General features: G+C 40.1%; 1 protein-coding gene across 4 annotated transcripts; it reads right to left on the bottom strand.

Annotated features, from left to right (window-relative positions):
- Positions 1-2651: 2651 nt before the first annotated feature.
- Positions 2652-24822, bottom strand: LOC131530575 (Fc receptor-like protein 2). Of its 4 annotated transcripts, none has more exons than XR_009268429.1 (9): positions 24797-24822; positions 20097-20138; positions 19148-19624; positions 18828-18998; positions 11507-11791; positions 4528-4770; positions 4322-4435; positions 2963-4007; positions 2652-2874 (listed from the first exon to the last, which is right to left on the bottom strand). XR_009268429.1 is itself a non-coding variant. In XM_058760925.1 (9 exons), exons 1-9 carry the CDS (start codon positions 24807-24809, stop codon positions 3946-3948), a joined length of 1341 nt encoding a protein of 446 aa, XP_058616908.1. In that variant the 5' UTR covers positions 24810-24822; the 3' UTR covers positions 2652-3945. The 4 variants fall into 4 exon arrangements, 3 of the variants coding, with proteins under 3 accessions (XP_058616908.1, XP_058616906.1, XP_058616907.1); XM_058760925.1 differs by having other exon boundaries at positions 2652-4007; positions 19148-19285; positions 19352-19624; XM_058760923.1 differs by having other exon boundaries at positions 2652-4007.
- Between the last annotated feature and the right edge of the window lie 2568 nt (positions 24823-27390).

Here is a 27390-nt window from a genome sequence, read left to right as displayed (position 1 = left end):
GTTTCGACAGTTTTCCTATTTAAAACTTGACTCTTCTGTAGTTATATCGTGTACTAAGACCGGCGGAAAATTAAAAGTTGCGATTTTCTAGTGCGATTTGGCTAGGAACTATACTCTCATTCCGGCGTAATAATCAAGGAACTTTGCTGCCGTAACATGGCCGCAGCAGGCGCAGTGATATTACGCAGCGCCTGAAAGTAGTCCCCAGCTAGGTAACTAGTTATAATATGTGTAGTATCTCATTTGTATTCCCTATCACTAGATGACAGACATGTAGTACTTCGATTCTAGACCAAAATTGTTCGAGGAAATAGCAGAGCAAGTGAGCTATTGTGTCATTGATGCGGAAGCAGTTCAGTTCTTAGCGTCTGAGTAAATTGTGAGATTTGTGAGAGAAAATTGCCAAATGGCTAATAAAAAGTTGTACTGCGAGGACGTGTTGCAAATGTTATTCGCCTATTCTGACTCTGAAGGGGAATATTTGCCTTTGGAAATGACGATCGGCCGTCTAATGATCGCGCATCTCCCGGTACATCTTTGCATGCGCAATGGCGCCGCCGTAAATGGCGAGAGTGTTCACAAAGCACCATCAAGTGATAATTTCGAGCCTTGCCCAACGGGGATGAGGGTGGCAGGGGTGGACGTGGTCTTAATGTCCATAGGAGAGGCATCGCGTTGCTGATGGTCGGCCAGACTGCGACTTTTTTTCTGATCGCGCGCTCAAAGGGCCGCCGGCAGACAGTACAGGTGCAGTCAGTGAGGGACAGGTCTGTGCACTGTGCCATGCAATGAGAGGTATATACTATCAAGAACTATAAACTGTCACCTAGATACCTGATTGGGCAGATAGCTGGTCAACTGATAAAAAAAAATAGATGTATTTTACTATGGCACAGTAATATAGTAATAATTTACTACTTTCTCCTGTTTTACTGTTGATTTCCTCTTTTCATGATCATTTGGAATGAGGATAAAAAGACAAAAAAAACAAACAAACATGCAAATAAGTTCAAACATCCATTCAATATCTATTATTTCCTGAATATTACTGATGAACTGATCAAAAAGTAGGCTACTGTTCACATGCGTTTTACACATAGTATAGTAATATAGTAATAATTTAGTACTTTCTCCTGTTTTATTGTTGGTTTCCTCTTTTCCTGATCATGTGGAATGAGGATAAAAAGACAAAAAAAAAAAAAACATGCAAATAAGTTCAAATATCAATTCAATATCTACTATTTCCTGAATATTATGAAATTCAAGAGGACCGCCCCCTGATGACATCATAATATGCAAATTAGATGAGTATATTTACACCCCACATAAACTTTAGGTCATGCCCAACATTTTTCTAATTTACAGTAGATCTCTATCTTTAAACCCTTTCAAGCTACAAGCTTTTGAAATCTTGATGTCAAAATCCAGCATTTTTTCAAAAAAACCCTGGCGCCTAAAGGGTTAAAGGGATCCCTGGGTATTAAGACTTGTATGGCTTAATATTTTAAATTTTGGACAATGGGGGGTGCCATTATTCTGATGAGGTAAAATGGTTGCACTCGGTGAGCTACTAGCGCTACCTGTTGCTATTTTTACCACAACACAACGAATAGACAACTCGGAAAATAAAATGATGACAACAGCTACTGAAAGAGCTTACAGATGGCGATGGATATAAGTATAGGTTTAAACCAAATGCTGTACCATCGATTTTTCCCCACAAAGAGTCTAAACGCCCCGGATCTCGAGGGAAATCCGTGCTGAGAAACCCCTCTAGCGGCCGCAGGTCATGATTAGCGTCGGCATGTTTACATCCTAACAGATGGCATCTAGCGTTTCCTGTCTCAGCTGTTTGTAAGCTCTTTCAGTAGCTGTGGTCTACTTAAAGACTCAAAGGCATCAGGGCTAAAGTGGAGAGAAAAAGGAAGCGGGTCTTTAGGAAGTTTTATTCATCCACAGGCATCTTCCCATTCTTTTCTCTTCTTATCGCTAGGAAAGCAGTGAAGTCTTACATCGCTTCTCTTGTTGCCCTTTGAATGGAAATTACAACCAAAAGCCACACAATGTGGTATCGTATCAGTATTTTATTGTCTGAGTTGTGCTGTGGTAAAAAACCAAAGACTATAGAAATAAGCGCCAGTAGCTCACTGAGTGCAAACATTTGACGTCATCAACACAGAATGTACTGTGCACATAAAAAAATACATTTTCATGGGTTTTTTACTACATATTTAAATGAGACATCATTTACGTTATATTAAGCTATATATGTCTTAATACCCGGGGATCCCTTTAAGAGTTTGTCCTGATAATAACCTTCGTCTCATGACATTAAATATTGTGCACAGACCAAAAGCACATGTTTCACCGTCAAGTGAGTCCCGCAATATTGACATTTGGATGCTTCTTCAGCAATCAATAAATGTTCATGAGTTAATCTAGTATGTCCAATACGACACATTGTATACACAACTTGGTCACCCAGGAAATAGAGAGATAACCTTTTTTATCATTATTGCACACCTGTAATTATGATGGTAAAGCAGAAAAAAAAAAAAAACTACATATATAACAGCCTTTTTTTTTTTTTACAATGCAGTTAATTCCTGATGGATCAAATCAAGTTCTTCTCTACACGTTTTCTCGTTGAATATTCTGTTTCACTCAGAAGTCAAAAGGGTTGTGATGCTGGTTCATGATGATTTTAACTGTGAGATGCCAAAAGGAGTCTCTCTCAAAACATGACTTTTACAGTAAGTAATCATGTTCAGTCTGAACTGAGATACTGAGAGAATCCAGGATGAAGCTGAAGTTTTCTCACCATCACGACAGATTTAGATCAGATTGCAGTTTCTTGCTCTTCAACAGATGCAGCTGTTAAATACACACAAAACAATCAAGCATTTACTTGAACAGGTACGTATGATTTTTTCTCTCTGTGTTTATTGTTTTTATGAACTACCTGTAATGGGGTGATCCCCTTTGGGGGGTTTTCCATTCTGTGTGGGTGGATGGAGTTGGGCGGAAGTTAAGTTTACGGCCCCTTTAAAAAAAAAGCGCGGAGAGTTCCCTTTACTTCCGTTTCTTCCGGCATGGTATACTGGCTGCGTGTTGATCGTGTCGAGAAAACTATTTAGTAAACACAGTAACCTGTATAAGGTTGGAATTCTTCTCTAACTCTGGGCGTGGGCCTGAGGGTTTTCAACTGCATCAACGCATTTCAGGCTTGATCCAGGCAGGATTGGTGGATCGTTCACCACTCGTATTGAGAGCCAGTTAATTGTGCTGCAGAAATTTGTCCGTTGCTGTCTTGCTGCTGTGTAGCGGCCTGACTGTGTTGCTGTGCTGCGGAAAAGTAATTAGCTTCCCTTCAAGGGCATTGGACTGTGTGTGTTCAAGTCGCATTATAGCGAATTAATCGTGTGTGTGAGTGAGTGTGAGCGTGTGGTGGTTGTTGTTGTGTGCGTGCAAGATTAACCGGTGGTGTTTTGTTTTTTTATTTTGATTGATCTAATTGTAATTTTGTATTTTGTTTTGTTGTGAGAATCGGGTGTGGCTATTGTTATCTTTGATTGTCAATTCCCTTCTAACCAACAAGGGCTATCATCTGAGGGGAGGGTTTACTGTTTTTTTGTTGTTGTTTGGTTTGTTTGTGGTGTGGGTTGTGGTTGTGGTTTTGGTTATTTTGAGTGAGGGTAATTTTATTTTGCTTTATTGGTTTGTGGAGTGTGAATTTTGGAGGGTTTTGTTGTATTGAATTTACTGGGGTTTTTCTGTTGTTTTTCTTCTCCTTACTAAATGTTGAATTATCCCAAGGGATATTGAGGTCGTCAAGTCAAGATACATTAGTGGCCACTGAATACTATTTTTATGTAAAAACAGTATTGCATTTGTAATTTGTATTTTTCTAACGAATTGCGTTTTGTATGATGATATATTTGAGTATCAATTAAAGAAGATTGTTTGTACACCTCTCTGCTTGTTCCTTCCATTTGTTTGGAAAAACCCTGTAGTGGTGGAAAAACATCTACATTATTATGTTATATCGTAGGTGGCATTAGCCCCCTGTTCACATACCTACTATAAACAAATTTGACTAAAGAAGGCAAAACTAAAAATCATGTCTTTTATCAGTGAGGAAAGATGTGTATTTGTAGAGTAAAAGATAAACAGGAGGAGTGAAACAGATTCAATTTAACTGATTTGTATTGCAGCTTTAGTAACCTTACAAACCCAAATCATGACAAGTTACACAGTATTAATGATAATGATGACGTATTTGGGGTTTAACTGAATATAATGTAATAAATCAGACATTTACCTCTCATCCTGCAGCATTTGAAAATCAGCACGACTGTCACTAGCAGATATGGAGAAACTGCCAGAACAGAACTGAGTGTGTGGAGGACAGAGATCTGAGATCCTGAATGAGACGCTTTAGAAGAGACACACAAACACTTTATCAAGCACCATATCTGAATGAGAACATAAGAAGAAATAAACCAGCTCAGTTTCATTGACTCTCACCTGTGACTGAGATCCAGCTCTTGGGTGACTCTCCTCTCGCTCGGTGTTTGCAGGAGTAGAAACCCTCGTGTGTCTTTGAGACAGTAGAGATGATCATCTCTGTAGTTTGACTCTGGATAAGTGACCCATCTTTATAGAAATCAGCTCTGAGGTTTGGTGTGGTTTTATTTTGATATAAACAGCGTAGAGTCAGAGTTTCTCCTTCAATCACAGGATGAACAGGACTCTCCAGAATCACATCAGCTACAGAAACAGAGCAAACATCAACTGACAAATAGTAAGATTATAGAAAGAATGTATCAACAACGTGGAGACAACAACAACAATAAAGCATTTTATTTAGAGGTGCCTCAAAACACTCAAGGACACTTTAATAACAATCATAAATTACAACACAGCAATACAATCAAAGCAACATCTATTCAACATTAAGATAATCCATAAATAAAAATTAATAAGGAAAAGCTCATTTAAAAAAAAAAAAAAAAGAGTTTTAAGATGTGATTTAAAGGTAAGAAAACATTCACTTTCACATTGTTGTGTAAGAGAGGATCAGAGACGAGGAGCAGCTGAACGCTCTGAACCCCACAGCAGTGAAATAAACAGGAGGAAGAACAAGAGAAACAGATGAGGAAGATCTTCCTTACGGAACAAAACTAAATGGGAATATACTGCAAAATATAATGTGATATATTACATAATACATTTCCATATATTGGAAACTAGTGCTTATATTTTTCAATATAAGACAATATATGGCTATATATTGATATATACAAATATATTTAGAAATGAAGACAAAGATAAATCTAATATTTATAATGTTTTTGAGTCTTTGTGTATATTCTGGGGGCTCGAGAAACAGTATCTCTTCCGCTGCTCGGTACTGTCACGAATCCAGTCTGTGAACTTCCATTCACTCACCACCAGAGGTCACTCACTCACCACAGTTACTTTTGCATATGGATCCGCATGTCTCACAATACTCAGCCGCAAAAGGATCCAGCAGCTTTTCAAGTGGACCATGGCCAGGTATGGATATTACTAGACTGTTATTAACCCTCAAGCAGGGTTTGCGACCGCTCGAGGAGTATGTACAAGAGTGTTTAGATCTTGCATACTTTCCTGATCTGCCGTACTGTGTGCTCATAGACTTTTTTTTTGAGGGCATTAACCAGCCGCTCAAATCACAAGTAACCCTTGAAGGTCCCCATTCATCTCTAAGTGACTTTATGGATTATGCTTTATTGACTGTTGGTTCAGTGTTCACTGTGGGTGTCGCGGAGGAACGCGACACCGCACTCCATTGTGTGATCACAACTGCGCAGAGGCACGCTCACAAAATGGCGGCCACAACAACACCCCGTCATGACCTTGCTGCCAGTCATGAGTCAGGTCAAGTCACAGTCGATCTTAAAGAGCCAAGTCAAGTCACCATTGATCTTCATGAATCCAGTCAAGCTACCGTTGATCGTCATGAGTCAAGCCAAGTCACAGCTTCTCTTTGTGAGTCAAGTCAAGTCACAGCTGATCGTTGTCAATCAAGCCAAGTTACAGTTGCTCGTCGTGAATCGAGTCACGTCACAGCTGTTCATCCAGAGTCACTTCACGTCTCAGCTGATCGTCACAAGTCAAGTCATGTCTCAGCTGATCTCCTAGAGTTTTGTCACGTCACAGCTGTTTGTCCAGAGTCACAGCACGTCATAGCTGTTCGTCCAGAGTCACAGCACGTCATAGCTGTTCGTCCAGAGTCACAAAACGTCTCCGCTGACCGTCCAAGAATCACAGCACGTCTCCACTGACCGTCCAGAGAGGCTAGACAAAACGTGGTCCTTGGTCCTCCAGGTTGGGGGTTCGGCGCAGGGCTAACCACTCTGCCCTAGAAAACATCTACTGGTTACAGAAACAGCAACGAAGTCAATATACACAAGCAGGTGCGACGGACCTCTAGAGTCACCTCAGGGGACTTGTATGAATGCCAGTGGTGAAATCCTTCTTGAGGAAGTCACTGACAGGAAGATACAGGTCTTGAATACCAAAACCAAGACAAGGATAGGTTTTTGGAATGTCCGTACAATGTACCAAATGGGCAAGCTGGCGCAAGTAACAGCAGAGATGCGCCTATACAATTTACACATTTTGGGCATTAGCGAAAGCAGATGGACTGGATCAGGAAGAGTGACAACATCAACAGGAGAGAAAGTTCTATATTCAGGAAGGGAGGACAATCAGCATGAAAAAGGAGTAGCCATCATCTTGAGTAAAGGAGAGGAAAGGAGCCTGATAGAATGGAAACCTGTCAACAGCAGAATAATGAAAATGAGAGTAAAAGGAAAGCAGGTGAATATGACTATCATCCAATGCTACAGTCCAACCAACAATAGTGATGATGAAGTTTATGAACAGTTAGAGGCAGAAGTTAAGTCAACACCACGGCATGACGTTGGAAGTGACCATCAACTGGTAACAGCAATGGTGAGACTTAAGCTCCGGAAAGCACAAAACAAAGTACACGTACAGCGAAAATTCGACATTCAGAAGCTAAAGCACCCATGCATGAAACACATTTTTGTCACACAAGTGAGGAACAGGTTCCAAGTGCTACAAGATCTAGACACAGAAATCAATGCAGACAATATCAACACATTCTATAATAACATCAGGAGTGTTTACCAACAGAGTGCGGAGGAATGGCTGGGCTACAGAGAGAAGAAACGATCAAAAGAATCGATCAAGCTTAACACCTGGAAAGTTATAGAAGAAAGACGCAAACTAAAGAGCCAGATGATAAGTACTCGATCAGAAAGACTGCAGGAAAAATATAAGCAGCAATACAGTGAGGCCAACAAAATAGTGAAGAGGATGTTGCGCGCTGACCGTCGTGCTTTTGCTGAAGAACTCACAAGAGAGGCGGAGAGTGCTGTAGTCCGAGGAGAACAAAGCCAGTTATACAGAATTACCAAGCAAGTATGCGGCAAGTACCACTCTACAGTCAACCTACCCATCAAAGACAAGGAAGGAAAGCTTTTCATAATTCAAGCGGAACAAGACGCACGCTGGGCTGAACATTTTAGAAGAGTACTGAACAGAGAACCACCAGAGGAAGGTGCTGATATTCCAGAAAGAGAGATAGATCTAGACATCAACATCGAACCCCCTACCAAAGAAGAAATTGTAACGGCCATTAAAAAACTGAAGAACAATAAAGCCCCAGGACAAGACAAATTGAATGCAGAGTTATTCAAGATAGGTCCAGAAACAGCAGCTGGAATACTGGAACCACTTTTCAGAATAATTTGGACAGAAGCCTACGTACCCGAGGACTGGACCAAAGGGGTGATTATCAAGATCCCAAAGAAGGGCACCCTCAGTGACTGCAAAAATTGGCGCGGTATCACCCTTCTGTCAATCCCTAGCAAGATCCTCGCCAAAGTAATCATAAGCAGAATATCTACGGCAGTTGATACAACACTTAGAAAGGAACAGGCGGGATTCAGAAAAGGCAGGAGCTGTACAGAAATGATTTTTATAGAGACAGCTTGTGGCGCATTTTGAGGGCTTACGGAATCCCAAATCACATGGTGAAACTCATCAAGAGTTTCTACAATAATTATAGCTGTTGTGTAGGAGGAAGTGACATTTGGTTTGAAGTGACGACAGGTGTCCGGCAAGGCTGTGTGATGTCTGCGTTACTCTTCAATCTCGTCATTGACTGGGTGATGCAACGCACGACAGAGACAGGACATACCGGCATCAGATGGACGCTTTTCTCCACACTTGAAGATTTGGACTTTGCCGATGACTTGGCACTGATCTCTCACACCTATCAGCATATGCAGGACAAGACAGACAGATTGAACCAGTACAGTTCCCAAGTTGGCCTTAGGATCAGCCAGAAGAAATCAGAAGTGATGACCATGAATACCGCTATACAAGCTCCCATCAAAGTCAACAACAACGATCTCCCCTTTACTGAAAGCTTTGTGTACTTAGGCAGCATCATTACACCAGATGGAGGAAGTAAGATGGATGTTCAGAACAGACTGAATAAAGCAAGGAATGCCTTCATCAGCATGAATAACATCTGGAAGTCCTCACAATTTAGCGTGAGCACTAAGCTAAAACTCTACAACAGCTGTGTTGTACCAGTACTCCTCTACGGAGCAGAGTGCTGGCGAATGACGCAACAAGACCTCATCAAGCTGTCCACATTCCATACCAAGAACCTCAGGAGAATACTCAAGGTATTCTGGCCAAACAAAATCTCTAATGAAGACTTACTGTATCGCTGCAAACAAGAAGACATGGCCACAACAATCATGAAAAGACGTTGGCGATGGATTGGACATGTGCTGCGGAGAGAAGACGGCTCCATCATCAAAACAGCCCTACACTGGACACCAGATGGAAAGAGGAAGAGAGGACGGCCAAAGACCACCTGGAGACGAACGGTGGAACAAGAACTGAAAAGCCACCACCACACCTGGGGAACGATAGGCAATCTGGCCCGCGACCGGCAGAAGTGGAAGGATTTCGTTGCTGCCCTTTGCGCCTTTGGCGCTATGGGCAGTAAGTGTGTCTAGTATGAGGGATGTACCGCTGGTGTCTGCACGCACGGCTGGTATCCCAAAACCAGCTCACTGTAACCCTCCTGTTCTTGCACATATTCCCCTGTCCGAAGCACTTCCCCTGATGGGAATCGCTTTGTGTTGCGTTTGGGCTGCGTACACCACTGCAGAACTGCCCGAGGTGGCGGCGCCCGCTGCAGCTTCTCCAGAGGTGACGGCCTACGCTGCAGAACCTCCAGAAGTGGCGGGGCTCGCCTCTGTCCCTTGTATGGTGGTGGCACCTAGTAATGTACTCTCAGCCTGTTGTGTTGCGGTCGAAGAGACCGTTACTGAACTCTCCTTGTGTCCTGAGTTTACCACTGTAGAACCTCCAGAGGTGGCGGCAACCGCTGCAGAACTTCCAGTGGTGTCAGCAGTATCCGTTAATGAACTCTCGTCCTATCTTGTCACGGCTATGGAGGCCGCCTGTGAATTCTCTGCCTGTCCTGTCACAGCCAGAAGGGCTGCCCCTTAACTCTGGTCCTGTCACGGCCACGGAGGCCGCTTTTGAACATTTGCCCTGCTTTGAACCGGCCAAGGAGGCCATCTCTGAACTCTTGCCCCGTTCTGAACCCGCCATGGTGGCTGATTGTGAACTGCCTGCCTGCTTAGTTACCACCAGGGAGAACGTCAATAGACTTCCCATGTTCCCTACCTTAGTCCTTGTGTCTGTGCATGTTCTTTCTCCTCCTTGTGTCTCAGTTTTCCCTAGGTCCCAGTCTCTGCTGTGGGTTCCTGATCCGTCGTGGTGTGCTCCTGCTCTATCTGCTCCGCCGTGGTGGTCTTCAGGTCCGTCTGCTCCACTCTGGTGGTCTTCTGCTCCACCTGTTCCATCTGCTCCGCCATGGTGGTCTGCAGTCTGACTCTGGTGGTCTTCTGCTCCACCTGTTCCGTCTGCTCCGCCCTGGTGGGCTCCTGCTCTGTCTGCACCGCCATGGAGGTCTTCTGCCCTGTCTGCTCTGCCCTGGTGGGCTCCAGTCCCGTCTGCTCCGCCCTGGTGGGCTCCAGTCCTGTCTGCTCTGCCCTGGTGGGCTCCAGTTCCGTTGACTCCACTAACTGTTGCACGTCACCTCCGGACTACAGTTCCCATCATTCATTGCACTGATGACACGCATACAGCACATTGCACTGATCACACACAGCTGATTCCCATTTGCACACAATACTTAAGCCATGGACTTTCTCTCCCTCACGGCCGAGTATTGTATGCATGTATCGCTGTGCTAGCTTTAGCTACTCTACAGAGCCCCTGTTAGTTTTCCTAGTCTTGCCTTGCCTGTTTCGGATTGTGTTTTTCCCCTGCCTGGATTATTGCCTCGTACCTGGATTATCTCTCTGCCTTGCCCAATTGGATACTGTTCACCGATCGTCGACCCACGCTTGTCTTTGTTTACTTTTTGTCTCGCCCGTGTTATACCTGTTTGCCACTGTTCGACCCTGCCTGTTTTGACCACGTCTCTTCTCATTAAAAGCTTGCATATGGATCCGCACGTCTCACGTCTCGTCAGTCCCGTAACAAGTACGCTTTCAACTCGTTTTTTTTTTTCAGTAAGAGCAAGAGGAATATTCTGTTTAATGATACACAATAGTATACTAATATAAGTCTTGAGGTAATAAAACATGTTTTGCACCCAATGTGTGACATGTCTTTACCAAGCATTTAACTAAACTTAACTAACCACCCTTTACACAAACGTTGTTACAGTAGCTAAAAGTCCAGCGCCAATAAAGATAATAAAAAAATAGTAAATGTTTATAAAAATTTACAAACGATGAATAGTCTCCACTTTAGATTGGGTGCTGCAAAAACATTAACAAATGATTAATAAATGATTTAAGATGTGCAAATAGTAGAAATCCACACAAAGACGAAATATTTGAACTTTATAGACTGTGATTATGAGTTAATGAATATATTAACATGAATAGTTTGTGAAGTGCCTATAAGCTATATTTTCACAACATTTGTAAATGTAAAAATGATCATTAGCTATGAACTGAAGTTTAATGACATTTGTAAGCGTTCAAAAGTACATTAACAAATAAGCTTGTAAATATTGTATAATTTCTGTTCAAATCATTTGTAGATTTTTAAAATGCATTGAAAGTTTAATGACATTTGTAAACATTAACTAATGATCAGTTAAGCATTATAAAATGTATTAATGATTTATTAATGAAGCTTTTAATCATTGTAAACTGTCAAATGTCAAAGGTTGAGCAATGCTTTAATAGTCACAGGTTTAATAGCAGATTTGTAGTCATTCAGGAATACGATTGGTGTGATTAAACAGATCACAATCCAGCTATTTAAATACAAAACATGCAATGAGGGCTTTGTGAAGTGAATAAATACAGAAACACAGACTCACGGTGTACAGTGATATTAACAGGATGACTTTTCTCTCCAGATTCAGACTCACACCAGTACACTCCAGTGTCATATGGGATGGTGTCTGTGATTGTACATGTAGATCCTGTTTGTGATCCTGACACTGATGATGAACAATCTTCCAGCCACCGCCAGCTGTCTGTGTATTTTCTCACTGTCCATTCAGTAGAGTTACTCTGGTCCTCACAGCTCAGAGAGAGAGAGACAGATGTGAAGTGTTGAGTTCTGTTGGGTCTGACGATCAGAGAGACTGGAGGAGAAACACCTGAGAAGACAATTACAGCTACAGTTTAGAAATCAAGTGTGATATTCTCTGAAGCAGAATACGGAGGCAGAGGGATGCAGTTTATGCTTCTTTATTTTACAGATGCCGAACGCTGTAACCATGAGCTGTTATATGCCAAGACAACAACAACTCCTCTAACTCTGAGTGGTCAACTACCTGCTATATGAGAACGCCCTCTAGTGGTCACACTCCCAATTTACAGAATGCTTAATACTTCACTACATTTCCTTCCCCCTGATAACACTAGTCATTCAACAACTTGGTCATATATATAAACAGCATTATAAGAACATTACAACCCCCTTTGTTTTTTTTGTTTTTTTCAATTTATCACATAGCCTAAGCTAGGGACTTCGGGTAGACTGCCTCCATCCCAGTGAGTTCCAGGATGCATTCTTGCCCTGTGGCTGGAGAACTCACCACTACTCTAAGCAAAGTCTTTCAAGTAACTGGGCAACTTCCTTGTTCTTGTAGACCTTCTGAGCTCAGGCTGCTCCTCTGCCTTTACAGTATCTGATACAGTGGCCTCTGATGTAATTCCAGTTGTCTGCTGTCCAACACTGTCCCCTGATGGTGCAGGACTAACTGGTTCAGTCAATGGCAACTCCTCCACGTCTTGCAAGGAAGTCTTCAACTCCACAGCTGTTCCAGCAGGCGCTACCACATGTTTGGTCCTCACCTGATCAATGTGTCGGCGCACTACCTGGCCATTACCAAGTTCGATGGTATATGACAGAGGCCTCGTCCTTTTCTGCACTTTTCCTGGAATTCAGGTAGGTCCTGAGCTGAAGTTCTTGGTATACACACCATCACCTACACTCAATTGTCGCTCTTTGGCATGCTGGTCATGGTAACACTTCTGCTTCATTTGCTTGTCTTGTACTTGACTTCTGAAGTCAGGGTGAACGAGATCTAGGGTAGACCTCAGCTTACGTCCGTACAACAGCTCTGCAGGTGATTTTCCGGTAGTCAACTGAGGTGTAATTCGATAACTAAACAATGCTCTTGCTATCCGGGCTTCAATTGACTCTCCTGTGCTCTTTTTCATAAGGCTTTTAAATGTTTGCACCGCTCTTTCAGCCAGTCCATTTGAAGCCGCATGGTAAGGTGCTGTGGTTATGTGCTTGATGCCATTATGGCTCATGAATTCTTGAAAGTCCTTACTGGTAAAGCAAGTGCCATTATCTGACACAACTATCTCTGGTAACCCATGCTGGCTGAAACTTTGTCTTAGGCACTGGATGGTAACAGCAGATGTAGCGTTATTCAAGGAATACACCTCTATCCATTTAGAGTACGCATCCACCAGGATCAGGAACATTTTGCCTTGCCACGGACCTGCATAATCAATATGGATCCTTCTCCATTGTAGCTTTGGAATCTCCCAAGGGTGTAAGGGTGCACAAGGAGGGGTGTTCCTGTTCTCCTGACATCTGGCACACACCTTTACTATTCCTTCCACAGCAGCATCCATCTGGGGCCACCACACATAACTCCATGCCAACCGCTTCATCCTGGTTATGCCTGGGTGGCCACTGTGTAACTGACTGAGTATGGCTGCACGGCCTTGGGGGGGAATCACCACGCGTGCACCCCACAATACACAGCCTCCCTGGACACTGAGTTCGTCCTGCTTTTTAAGGTATGCTCCAAAACCTGGATCCTCCAAACTCTTGGGCCATCCTCTAAGCAGCACGTACTCTCTTACTCGTGCCAAAACAGGATCTGTATCAGTCCATTTCTTCACCTGCTCTGCTTTTATCAGGGACACATCATTTTCGTCCAGCAGCAGCACTCTCTCTTCCTCCGATGGGGTCTCCACTCCTTTTTCAGACAGTGGCAGCCGGCTCAACCCATCGGCATTTTGATGCTCACGGCCCGCTCGATACACAATAGTGTACTCATATCCCCCCAAAGTCACTGCCCATCTTTGAATACGTGGAGAAGCCATCTGAGGCACTTCTCTGAGTTCATTAACTCTTTCAACGCCATTGACGAGATATCTCGTCAATTAAGAGACAACGCTTCCCCGCCATTGACGAGTTTTTACGGCAATCCGTGTTCTAGGTTTATTACGGTAAGGAAAGCCCTAGCGCATGTCCTGAATGAGTTACGGGACTTCCGGGTCTTTAGGGTGTGAATAGAAGACGATTGGCATAAATGGAAGGATCAGAGAAAATGTAGATCATATATAGATCATAGCCTATGTAGATCATGCTTTGACCATTTTGAATCTGATCGGGACGATGTAATCAGTGAGAGAGATGTATTTACAGACACAGAAACATCTGTAGTTATAACCGATCCGTCGATCTGAATAGGGGTGTGTGTGTGTGTGTGTGTGTGTGTGGGCTCTATCTATCTATCTGTCTGTCTGTCTGTATGTACAGTATATGTATGTAGCCTGTGTGTGTGTGTATAATCATATGTATCTATATGTTTGTGTGTGTGTGCACGTGTGTGTGTGTGTGCATGTACAGTATATGTATGCATATGTATGTATGTAGCCTGTGTGTGTGTGTGTATAATCATATGTATGTATATGTTTGTGTGTGTACGTGTGTGTGTGTGTGTGTGCATGTACAGTATATGTATGCATATGTATGTATGTAGCCTGTGTGTGTGTGTATAATCATATGTATGTATATGTTTGTGTGTGTGTGTGTGTGTGTGTGTGTGTGTGTGTGTCTGTTTGTTCTGTTTATTGAATGCAATTTAAATTATTCATATAATTATTTACGGGTGAAAGAATATGACATCTGAATGTATTTTGCATGAAAATGCATTTTTCTCAGTTTTTTGTCCAAAATGTTGTATTTTTGATGGTACCCACCTGCATTCAAATGGTCATAAAACATGCTCCATCCTGAAGCATCACAAGCCAAGATAAGAGGTTTGGTAGGATCGTAGTGCACTAGTAAAGCAGACGACTGGAGCAGTTCTTTTGACTTCACAAAGGCTTCTTCCTGCTCACGCCCCCACGTCCACTTTGTTTCCTTCTTCAACAACCTGTGCAAGGGCGCCAGCACAGTGGACAGACTAGGCAGAAACTTATGATAGTAGTTCAGCAAGCCTAGATAAGCCTTCAGTTCACTCACCGACTGCGGAGTGGGGGCTTCTTGAATCGCTTGCACCTTTTCCTGGTGGCCCAGGAAAATCACTTCCTCTCCCAGAAACTCACATTTGCTCCTTTTCAGTCTTAATCCACTGGTTTCTAGTCTCCTCAGAACCTCCTCCAGATTTCTCAGATGCTCCTCCTCATTTGTCCTGGTGACTAATATGTCATCCAGGTACACAGCGACGTGCTTCATATTTTGGAGAATTCCCTCCATGGTGCGTTGGAAAATGGCTGGACTTGATGCCACTCCAAAAGGGAGTGTACAGCCCCTTGTGTGTGTTAACTGTGACATATTTCTTGGCACTTTCATCCAGCATAATTTGCTGATACGCATGGCTCATCTCCAGTTTGGAAAATTTCTGGCCTCCAGCTAACTGAGCGAACAAATCTTCCACTTTTGGAATAGGATATTGTTCCACACTGGATGCCCTGTTCACAGTTAGTTTGTAATCTCCACAAATCCGAATAGAGCCATCTGGTTTCTTAACAGGCACTATGCGGGCTGCCCACTCTGCAAACTTCACTGGCTCAATGATTTTCTACTCCACCAAGGGCTTAACAGCAAAAGGAATTCGTCTGGGCTTATAGAATCGTGGTTGGGCCTCAGGGTTGACATGAATTTTAGCTGTGGTGCCTTTGAGCTGTCCCAGCTTTTCTTTAAACACATCTGCGTGTCTGTCTGCGTGATAGGGGCCACTTTAGGTTGGACTTGGGATACACTATATATTGTGTTAATATCCAGGGTGTCCTCCATCTCATTACTTTCCTCCTCTCTAACGCGATACGTCCTTCTACCTTTCTCTCCTCTTTGTCCTTTGAATGTAGCCTTTTGGCACCCCACAGCAGTTTGTTTTGCCTTGCATGCCCGTTTTATGTGTCCACGTTTTCCACATTTATGGCAGAGCTCGTTCAGAAACTTGCATTCCTCTGGCGCATGTTGTCCTTTGCATCTGTAACACCCAATGTCTTTTTGTCGCCCCTTTTTCTCAGCTGAGTACACTCTATGCACTGCTGTGGCTCCTTTAAGTGACTTCACATTTTGTCCTGTCTCCTCCATTAACAATCTCTCACGTTCTTGTTCACAGACTCCATTGCCTGGCAGATGGTAAGTGCCTTCTCAAATGTTAACTCCACTTCTGATAGCAGCCGTCTCTGCATTCGGTCATCTTTCACTCCACAGACAAGTCTGTCCCGCAGCATTTGTGGAAGTGTGGCCCCGTACTCGCAGTGATGTGCTAACTTTTTCAATTATGCCACATAATCAGCAACCGTCTCGCCATCGTTCCGTGTACGTGAGTTAAACTTAAATCTTTGAACAATTTCACTTGGCTTAGGATTGTAATGACTTTTTAGGACAGTCACCAGTTCATCATAAGTCTTGTCTCCTGGCTTTTCAGGGCAGAGCAAACTTCTTAATAAACTGTATGTGGAAACCCCTACTCCACTCAACAGCACCGCTTTCTTTTTGTCAGCTCCCTCAATTTCATTAGCTTGGAAAAAATACTCCAACATTTCGATATATTCATCCCATAACTGTGACGTTCCATCAAAAGGACTCACCGTCCCTACCATTGTAGTCATTTTGTCTTGTTAATTGACAATGTTCTCTCCTTGCAAGCGGTCTGTTTAGTCTTCAGCACCGGTATTCATAAGGCCAACCAGCATTCACGTGAAATAATTTCCTCCGACACATGACTCCTTAATTCCTCGTGGCCAATTATGTGATATTCTCTGAAGCAGAATACGGAGGCAGAGGGATGCAGTTTATGCTTCTTTATTTTACAGATGCCGAACGCTGTAACCATGAGCTGGTATATGCTAAGACAACAACAACTCCTCTAACTCTGAGTGGCCAACTACCTGCTATATGAGAATATTATAGACCCGCCCTCTAGTGGTCACACTCCCAATTTACAGAATGCTTAATACTTCACTACATCAAGTCATTACAGTTTTATTGATAAAGCACTTTACACAACTTACATTGTTTCAAAGATTTTCAGAAAAATATTACAGTTCTAATATCTGAAAATCCTTAAGTCATCACTTGAGTATTTCTATTTAAAACTTCATAAACAAAAATACACCTTAAAATATTTGTCACTATGCCATCAGCAATCAAACCAAAGACAGCTGTGACAACCAACAAAAACCTCCATAAAGTGTTACTATTGGAGAAAAAACCTTGGGAGAAACCAGACTCAACTCAGGGGTCAGTTCTTCTTTGCCTGTACAGTGTGAATCGAATAGTATTCAAATAATCAAACTGTAAAATGATTGATTAGTGTTTATATGGTCTGTCATACGAAATTTGTGCACATTGATGGAGTGTCCTGTGTTTTTGGAAAAGCGCCTCCTAGAATCAAGATGATGTGTTCAATGACATAAATATTACAAATACATTTCATAATGAAAACACTTTATTAAATATGTTATATTAAATATACCTATTTGATTATTTCCCTAAAGTCAACTTATGTAACACTTTTGTGCCACAAGAGTTCTTAGTTTTTCATATTTTAGTTTTTAAATTTTAGTTTTTCATATTTTTCCACCATTAGAATTTAACATTTTAAATTTTTGCGGCGAACCCAGGAATCAAGGTGTTGCTGGTTAGTTTGGTTTATTATGGTCCTGCTAGTAGATGCAGTAACTACACCTGACAGCAGAAGCATCTTTCTCCATTCACACCATTAAAAGTAGCCGTATAGTATGACAGGACAAAATTTAACCCTCATCCATCCCTCCCAAACCTACAACAAAAGTGTCCTTTGCGGGTCAAATTGACCTGAAGACACTCAACATTACACTTTTTTTTCAGTCTAAATTTTTTTTTTGCTAATTATTTATGTAGGTTTTGTTATAATTTTTGGTGATTTTTTTTTTACATTTTCCTTAAATTTCAGATTTTTTTAATGAAGATTAGCATATTTGCATACATTCTTTCACCACTAGATGGGCCTATTGAACCCTATGGAGATTCTCAACTGAGCTCAGAAAGTGAAATCTTGAAAACTACACCAACTTGAGGCTTCATTTAGCTTTCAGATATATCTCAAGGATTTCATATATATATATATATATAACATTTTGAAAACAATATTTTATAAAAAAAAAAAAAAAAAACAATTTATATTGTATTTTAATCCAAACACATACATATCCATAAATTTTCATAAATATGTAATAAATATAAAATATAAATTTAAAAATATACAAATTATATCAAATCATTGGTCTTCACCTCATCACTCAAATTTAACTGTGTTTGGTAAAAAAAAAAGTCAAAATGATATTCATTTCCCAGCAGAAACATTATTTATGTTATAATGTATGTGTGTTTGTGTGTGTGTGTGTGTGTGTGTGTGTGAGTTTTTTCTGCATTGGGGACATTCTGCAGTCTCAGTCCTTCGTTTGAGTATGCATCTTTCCTGGTTTGCGTCAGATTTTGTATAGTAAAAAAATTTAAAAACAATCATTGTTTTTTTGGACACTCCATTGATTCCTATGGCCGGGTCCAACTGACCCACGAGGGACATTTTTGTTACTTTTTTTATTACACCCAAATAAAATCATCGAATCGACTCGATTTGTTTTGTTTTGTGTGTGCTCCGTGCTCAAGTGTGACAAAATTCTATTAAAAAAACCTGCAGTTTTTTCATGAATTCTAGTCTTTTTTGGCTCCGGGTCAAATTGACCCACGAGGGACACTTTTGTTACTTTTTTTGTAACACCCACTTAACATCTTCGAATCCACTCCATTTTATGTGTGTGTGTGTTCCTGGTGCAAGTGCAACAAAAGTCCTGAAGTCTCAGATAATAAAGACACTTCAAGATCTAGAAAGATCAAAGAAAATCTCCAGAGTTTTTCACTCATTCTGATCAGTCTTAACTCACCAGTGACCCATATTAACTGTTTGTTGCTGTGCGGTGTGTTATAGGCTGGTTCTCCTCTCTTTGCTCTGCACACATAAACTCCTGTGTGATTTAGAGCAGCAGAACTGACAGTGTAGTTTCCTCCAGCTCCTCTGCTGCTGTCTGAGAGCAGATCATAACGATATCTGTTGTCTGTATGAAGTGAAAATGAAAATTAAGAAATGAGCAGACATTTTACATGAGTCTTATAAATTCTAAATTGAGTATTCAGATTGATTCAATATTTCTTTTATGAAACCAGTTTATTCAGATGTTGCTACAAGAAACACATTATATCTTACATGATAAGACAGTTACAGTGAACCAGCTGAATGTCCAGCCTGTAGAGGAGCCGTTAACCTCACAGATCAGAGTCACTGGATCTCCTTCAGTCAACCACGTCTGTGGAGAAACACTTAAAACTGCTCTGGGATCTGAAGCTGAGAAATCACTCATTAATAACATGATAAACTTGTGTGTGTATGTGAAGAGATGATCACACTCACCTGATACTGTCAGTGTAACTTCATCACTGCGGCGTGATGTTCGTGATCCTTCTCTCTCTCCTCCATAACAGGAGTATTTACCTGCGTCAGACTCAGTAACATAACTGAATGTGTGTTCCTGTTGATCACTGGAAGCATTGCCTGAACTGTCTTTATACCAGCTGTACCGCCAGCTAGAGACTCCTTCAGCATATATGTCACATCTGAGAGTGACTGTCTCTCCTCTGAATACATGTTGAGCAGGTTTGATGGTCACTGTGGGTTTTGGTATTTCTGTAGAACAGCAGCAATTCACAATGAAAATAATGTGCTGCTTTTACTGCATGAACACAGTTACTTGACTGTAAAACACACACTAAATCAGACGAGACTGAAGTGTTGTTCTCTACAGCTGTTATAGTCATTTATAAAAGATCTGTCAACATACAATCATTGGGAATTTAGAAACATGAGTTGTGAAAGCTTTTTAACAAAATGTTTAATTAAAGTTTTCCAACAGAAGATTTTGTCTCTCAGTGTTTTCAGTTTTGATTTCACGGAGAATGTAAAAAAATATCTGCTGTTTTTGAAAGACTGATGTTTCTTGTCACACCTCAGAATTGTCACATGAATAATTCACCTTGTTAAAAGATTGCATTTATAATCATCATACAATGTAAGTAATTTCTCAACTCTCAGTTGGTTTGTAACAGTTACTGTAGAATCAATCATATGTGATGAAAATATATGAATTAAATTGACTCACCTTCAGTATATTGAGAGTAGATGTTTGAAATCAGCACTAAAACTACAAAGATAAAAAACTCATTATAATGTGAACATTGAGCTGACAATTATAAAGATGAACAAATATTAAGATATTGTGTGGGGACTGTATATGTGTCTAGATAAACATGAAAACATCTGACTGGTATTTTATAGATTTGGTCACAGCAGAGAACTGTTTTGGGAACTTGAAGGAAACAGTCTGATCACGAGCAGAAGAATAAAGACAAACTCTTACTAACTGTGTACTCGTGAATATTACAACAGCGACAATAACTGCAAAACAAACCAACAGAACGGATTCAACAGCATTACACATCACAAAACTGACTGACTGAACAAACACTGATCTACAACACAACAGAGTGCATTTCTCTTTCACAAACAGCACTAACTGCACACTTCCTCTCAAACTCATCCTTCACTCAGATATCATGGACTAGAGCTGGATCTGAAACTCTGAGAGCAGCAAGAAAAGACACAAATCTAGAAACACTAAAACACTTGATCATTTATATAATATAATAGCAATTCCACTGAAATACATTTAGAGAAAATAATACTCACAGAGCACAAGAGGAAGTTGACTGAGCTCCATACTGACTGAATGATGACAGACGGTTAAAGACACAGATTGTGTTAAAGACTCAAGTCTTCCTGAAATCTGCGGCAAGATCTTTAGAAACATTGTGACAGATTAAAGACACACAAATGTACCTCATGTGTTACAGAAGATCTTTTGATAATGTCGATAATCTTATAACAGGTTTTCAGAAAATGTCCAAAACCACAACTATGACCTCACATCTATCTATTTATATTCCATCAGGCCTCTGATACTGATTTATTTGTATCTGTGAACACAGTTTAATATTCATGCACCAAGGCAAGGGAAGGGCATTGAAACAAATTTAATTTGATTATGATTCCAGTTACAAGAATGCAGACTACACTGGTATGTTTCACACTGTTACTGAGGAGTGACACAGTTGATAAAAACTAGAAAATCTGTAGCAACCATTATTTTATTTTTATTTTTTTTCTCTTATAAATATGTTTAGAAAGATATAGCCGACATCAGACGTGCATCAATATTTAACTGAGAGAATGATGTGAAAGAGGAAGTACAGGAGAAAGAATAAGCAGCTTGCATTAACTTGGACACATTACTAAGAATTTCTAGTTGATGCCAAATAAACTACATGTGTGTGAAGAGAAGCTCATATCAGTGGTGTTCAGATCTTGTTTTGTTAGTGCTTCTTGCAGAATGAGAAATGTTGGTAAAACTAAACACATAAGAATTTCAATCAGTTGAGAAGCATCAATATTGGTATACGATGTATTGGTTTGTATATATTGGTTTCTTCAAGTATACATTGGATTAGATACATTGGTTTGTTAAAATATATTGGTTTGTTCAAGCATGCATTGGTTACAGCACACATACGTGGGTGCGGTTCACTGAATCAAGAATATAAATGTGTAATCACATCCATACAGTCTATGATCACAACAACAACAACGTTTGTCAGGCTACATTGTCATCTGAGGAGATTACAAAGATTAAACGAGTATTTTTAACTCTAAACCATGAAATGTGGAGTTATCTGCTTTTGCTAAAAAACTAACTTTTAATATGTTTAAAAAAAAAAAAACACTTTCAAATGAACTTTAATTTTGTAAATTATCTGTTTTTGTTTAAGTTATTATTACTTAATCAAAACAACCCAACTGCAGTTTCATTGATATTACTTGGAATGTGCAATAAAAAAAACTAAACTTGATTTCTGAAAAAAATTAAAATGGAGTTATCGGTTTTTGCAAATGAACTCTTCATTTATTTCATATTTATGAAATTGTATGAATATACACGTTTAGGTTATAATTCGATTAGAATTTTATTTATTATTATTATTTATTATTATTATTATTATTATTATAAATTTATTTTTTTTAATATAGATTTTTTTTTTTTTAATGTTTCAATATATATTTGAGTCCGTAAACAACAAAACTGAAGCCTCAAGTTGCCCCTTTTTTGGGCTTTTTTCACTTGTTTTAAAAATCTCCATAGGATCCTACCCATCTATAAATTTTTTGTGTTCTGGGAATGTTTTCAGCGGCAAGTTTTATTTTAGTTCCCATAATGTTCTGGTAAAAGTTGGGATAACATTCTCTAAAAACATTCTAAAAATGTTTATCAATAACATTGTTAGAACATTATCGTTTAACATTCTAATAAAGCTTCCCATCACACTAGATGTGGACTTATATTGCTCAGATGTCAAATTATGGTTGAAAGTGAAAACCCAACCTTTGTTTGATGTCAAGCTCCAGCGTAAATAACTCCAAAAACAGCATTTTCACTTATAAAACAGATTGACTTTATTTCTGCCATACATTTACAAACGTCCTTATTGAGATCAACAGTGGTTTAGATGTTGATGTCTGTTTGAAAGTAATAGCTTGGTTTTGTGTCTCTGCTTTAGTTGGGCAAATTGACTCCTGACTTTTTGATGTTTTTCTCTAGCTGTTGTAGCTATGATTGTTATGGCAAAAACAGCAAGAGAACATGATCAGGGGCCTGTTCCGTAAAACAAGATTAGATTACAAACCAGACTTATTTTGGTTAGTTAGGCTTATTGTTGGTGGATTCGGTTTCACAAATCAAACTTAAAAAAGTTCAAACTCAGTTACTCTGGCAACTTATGCTGGGAAATTAACCTGGTCCGGGGCAGGCTAACTGTCAGGCAAAGTCTTAGTTCATGCTTAACCAGAATACCATTAATCAAACTTGGCATTTGCTGGTGGTTAATGACTACTACCCTCAACCCACATTAAATTTACACAGGTCACACCAAGAGGGACGACTGGGCAGATGGTCAAATGAACATGCTTGATATCACTAACAAAAACTCTGAAGATTTTCATTTACAGGTGACAGCAGTTCTATCAAGGCCAGGGAATGGTTTGCTCCACCAATAAGAACCAGTGAGTGTGTGTCAGACTTTTGTCACCGTGTCTTGTGTTTCCACGTGTTCCCAATGTTTCCATGTCCTTATTTGGGTTTTCCTGTTTCTGTCCCCATTCAGTTCATTTAGTCCCAGCTGTGTCTGATCTGTTTCCAGGTGTGTCTCGTTTCCCCCTCGTTAGTTCTGTCTATTTATTGTGTGTTCTGCCCCTTGTTTGCTGTGTGCTGTTATACGGCATGTGCTCCATGTTTGACTCCTGTCTTCCCCGTGTTGGATGAATAAAGATTGTTCTAGTGAATTCTCCTGCGTCTCCACGTTCCTTGCTCCTCACTTCCCACAGTGCAAGTCGTGACAGTGTGCAGTTATGGTCTCGAGGGAGAATCTTGCATTGAGCAGCAAAATGGTTGCAGAGTGACACCTGGGTCCACATTTCTCACCTTAAAATACGACAACCAGCTACAACAACCCCACACAGCATGAAGTGAGGGACTAAGGGCGTGCTAGTAACGACTCTCCCTTACCAACGAGGAAAAGACCATTGCAACAACTCGCAAAGAGTCACCCTGGTGAAGATGTCAAGATGATGGGAAATAGATTTTTGAGAGTAACCAAAATGGCCCTCTACGATGCTCAAAGTATCTGGGTTGAAGATCAACTATGCTATTTTTGTGATGTTAAATTTTTTAATGTTTTGATATTTACCCCTATTGTATACTACATAACTGTGAAGCAGGCAAGCACTGAACCAATTGCATGCTCATGCTTATAACATTGTTTTATTTTAAATAAGGGGTTAGGGAGAAAGGATCTTTTTACTTCTTCAGGTGTGGGGGAAGACTTTTTGGTCCTGATACTCTGCCAAAGTTCTGTTGCATAATCTAGTCATTGGTAATATAACTGTGTGACTTAATGTAGTCACTAGGTAGTAATACCTGATGAGACTGAATTATGAAGCTGCACTCTGGGTAAAAACAAGTAAAGGTGAGACTTAGTAAGTCTCAAAGGGGGCAATGTAGAAGAGTTTTATTAATCAAAATATCAATTAATCAAGTATAATCAATGTGAATATAGTCATTTATGTATCAAGTTAGTCCACTTTTATGATCATGTATCTGCCTGTGTGTAGAGGCCAGCATGAGAAGAGGATGTGCAGACATACATTCTGTGATGAAACTGCACATCCTGTTGTGACATTAGACAAAAACTATATGATGGTGCCTCTTCCTTAACGTAAATGGAGGCCTCCTGTCCACTTCCTGAAAGCAGACTGGAGGCACATCCAAAAAAGTTAACAATAACTATATAGGAAATGTATTGAACGCGCCTTGGGGGAACAAAACTGTATATACTGTAAGAGGGGGCAAACACAGATTCAGGAGATTCCCTGCAGGGTCTCTTGGCCTTATTATCTTTGATAATTAAGTCTCTCTTCTGGCATCAAAACCCCAAGACTTTGAGAATGATTCCTCACAGCAGCGGCAGAAGCCACCACACTGGCAAAGACAGTCTTCCAACACAGAGAGAGAGAGCTACCGGCACACATACATACACACAGATCACTTATCAGAACTTCAAGGCTGCCTAGCCCTAGCTAGAATTGTACACACACTCTATGCAGTCATCATCTTAGAGAGTAGAAGTACAGAATAAAGCAGGATTCTTTAATATGTCTTAAGCACACACTTAAGTCTCAGATAATGTTACTCACGTAGATGGGTCATCCTCACTTCCTGACATGGCTCTGTGACCTTTAGGGAAGGAATAGATCTCTGCATGTAAAGCATAAGGTTACACATTTCACTCTTGCTGCACTGCTCTAATGAAAGACCAACAACTTCTATCTATAATTATTATTATAGATGGCACCAGTAACTTAAGTGAATCATCCAATAATCTAGGAGGTGAAATACTGATCCATAAAATGATTAATAGTCAAACAAGACATAATGCAATCATTTTAATAAAAAATAATGTAATGATATGATTAATGTCACTCTGGAGGATATGGCAGATCAATCTTTACTTCATCCACTCCTTCAATATGAAGAGATTGCGCGGTCTCTCTTTAATAAGCCATTATGTTTAACCAAAATCTATGAAACGTGTAACTTAATGTAAACCACAGTAATGCGCTCATTTGAAGTTAACATGGGCGTGTTGAATGGGTTTTTGCATATGTACATTTTTGCAATTGTCCCGTGAAGTAAAAGGACGACATTAAACGTGACTAACAACACGGTGAAATATCGCTCTTTTCAAACGGGGTGGATTAACGTTACACAGCGTTTCTAGTCTCGTGATGGCGCTTCGTCGTTCCGAATGAAAATGAACAACTGAATCATTTCACAAGGCCGTTCAAAGCGTCTCAGTCAGTTCCCTATCTGTCGGTCATTACGAGTTATGTCGTGGCGACATTAGGGGATTCACTTGGGAGCCCCAATCACCTCTGACTTAAGAAAAAACGCCAATGAATATTGGCTAGTGGATGATATTAATAATATAACGTAAATGTTTCGAATGAAGACGACGGGCGGGTTGAAGCCGTGTTTTATTAAATCAAGCAAATTCACATAACCTAAATATTGACGAATATGAACAAATCATAGAAAGATAAAAACCCACCGATTTTCATACTGCTACTACTAGGACTCAAGCTATTTTTTTGGTCTGGTTTGAGAGTCGGGCTACTACAGTGAAAAACTTTGTGATTTATACAGTACGTGTCTTCAAGCAATGAGGTGTTAAACCAGTGGTACAGTAACAAACAATATTCAACATAAACTAGAATCCAAAACTCTAATGTAACTGCGAGAATGTTTTACGTTCTGTAGATTATCTCAGTATGAAATCTCAGTTCACTTGCATTTTCAGGCTAACTAAACCTATTTTTCAGTCCTTTAGGTTTGGTGAAACATATGTTATAAAAATCAACGACAGGCATGACAACTTGGAAACACTTAACATCTAATATTTATTTAATCTAAATTTATGATATTTAGAAAGGGAAAAAAGATATACTACAATATTTCAAGGGGGCTGTGCTGTTGAATACAGTAACTTCATGCCGCGTTGTTTTAATAAAAGTGGATCAGTTATGAAGACAATCATGACAACTCTCAGTTGGTGTTGTGCGTGTTTCCCCCAAGATCAAAACTTTTGGTCAGATGAATACCTAAATCATGTGTCTGTGTGTTGGTGCAGACCATCTAAAACGGACAATAACATGCACCTTTCAATGAATCAACTACATGACATTTGTGATTTACTTATTAAAGTCACGTTTAGAGACGCGTACAAAGAAAATATTGTTTTCACACCATCTTCAAATTGTAATGCGTAACCTTATGAGCTCTAAATGAAATAGATGTACATGTAACAGAGAAAACAGTAAGATCGAGGCCTTGTGTCGCATGGCCCCTTTGTAAACAGACCAGTAATATGCACACCACAATGTCCGTTTAAACACTCTCTTGACTTTCCTTTAATTATCGCTCGCTGCATGATTGACCAAACTCTGAGGATGGTCTTCAACTAAAAAACTGTACAAAACAATGAAAAAAGTATAGCGCGGTATCGGCTATTGGGTTAGGCCATCAAATCAACACTAAAACTAAAAACATTAAATATATTTAAAAGAGAGTATTTCAGTATTAGGTATTTGTTATACCGATACATATTTCTGTTGTGCAAACATATTTCCTGAATAAAAAACTACGTCTATGACCTTTTCATAGGCATGTAGTTTAATGTTATGGTTCTTAATTGCGGTCACATTACAACAAGTCGACATAGTCCCCTCTACCAAATCTGCCAAAAGTGTACAAAACAGAAAAATTTTAGCAAGAGACAGATGCTTATGCTTATGAGGGTAGTATGCATAGGCCTAATATTTAATAGCAAACTGAAAACTTTGAAAGAAACGAATCGTTGGTATGACAAATAAAATGTGAATATCATCATCAGCTATCTTGAACAAGAGGTCTAAATCTAGTGACGTAAGGAAAAGTATACACAAATGCCCACGAGCGTAATTGTCTGTATTCATACGGCGATTTTCTTAGAAACTGTGTCTCTTGAGATACATAGGGTTTTTGTTCTTACAAAATTCCTCAATATTTTGTGTCTGTAACCTTTTCAAGAAGGCATACAACATCAACTTTACTGAATGTGTGGCTTTCAGAGCGATGGCTAGATATGCTTCAGTTGTATGTGTAAATCAACAAGACTTATCATCCTACGTATATGGATATGGATAATTGTCCTAAAAAGTAATACGGACCCAGTCAAACGCTCTCAAGTCGA

The sequence above is a fragment of the Onychostoma macrolepis genome, chromosome 22, assembly GCF_012432095.1.
Source record: "Onychostoma macrolepis isolate SWU-2019 chromosome 22, ASM1243209v1, whole genome shotgun sequence".
NCBI classification, from domain to species: domain Eukaryota; kingdom Metazoa; phylum Chordata; class Actinopteri; order Cypriniformes; family Cyprinidae; genus Onychostoma; species Onychostoma macrolepis.
This window is presented reverse-complemented; position numbering and strand designations above follow the sequence as displayed.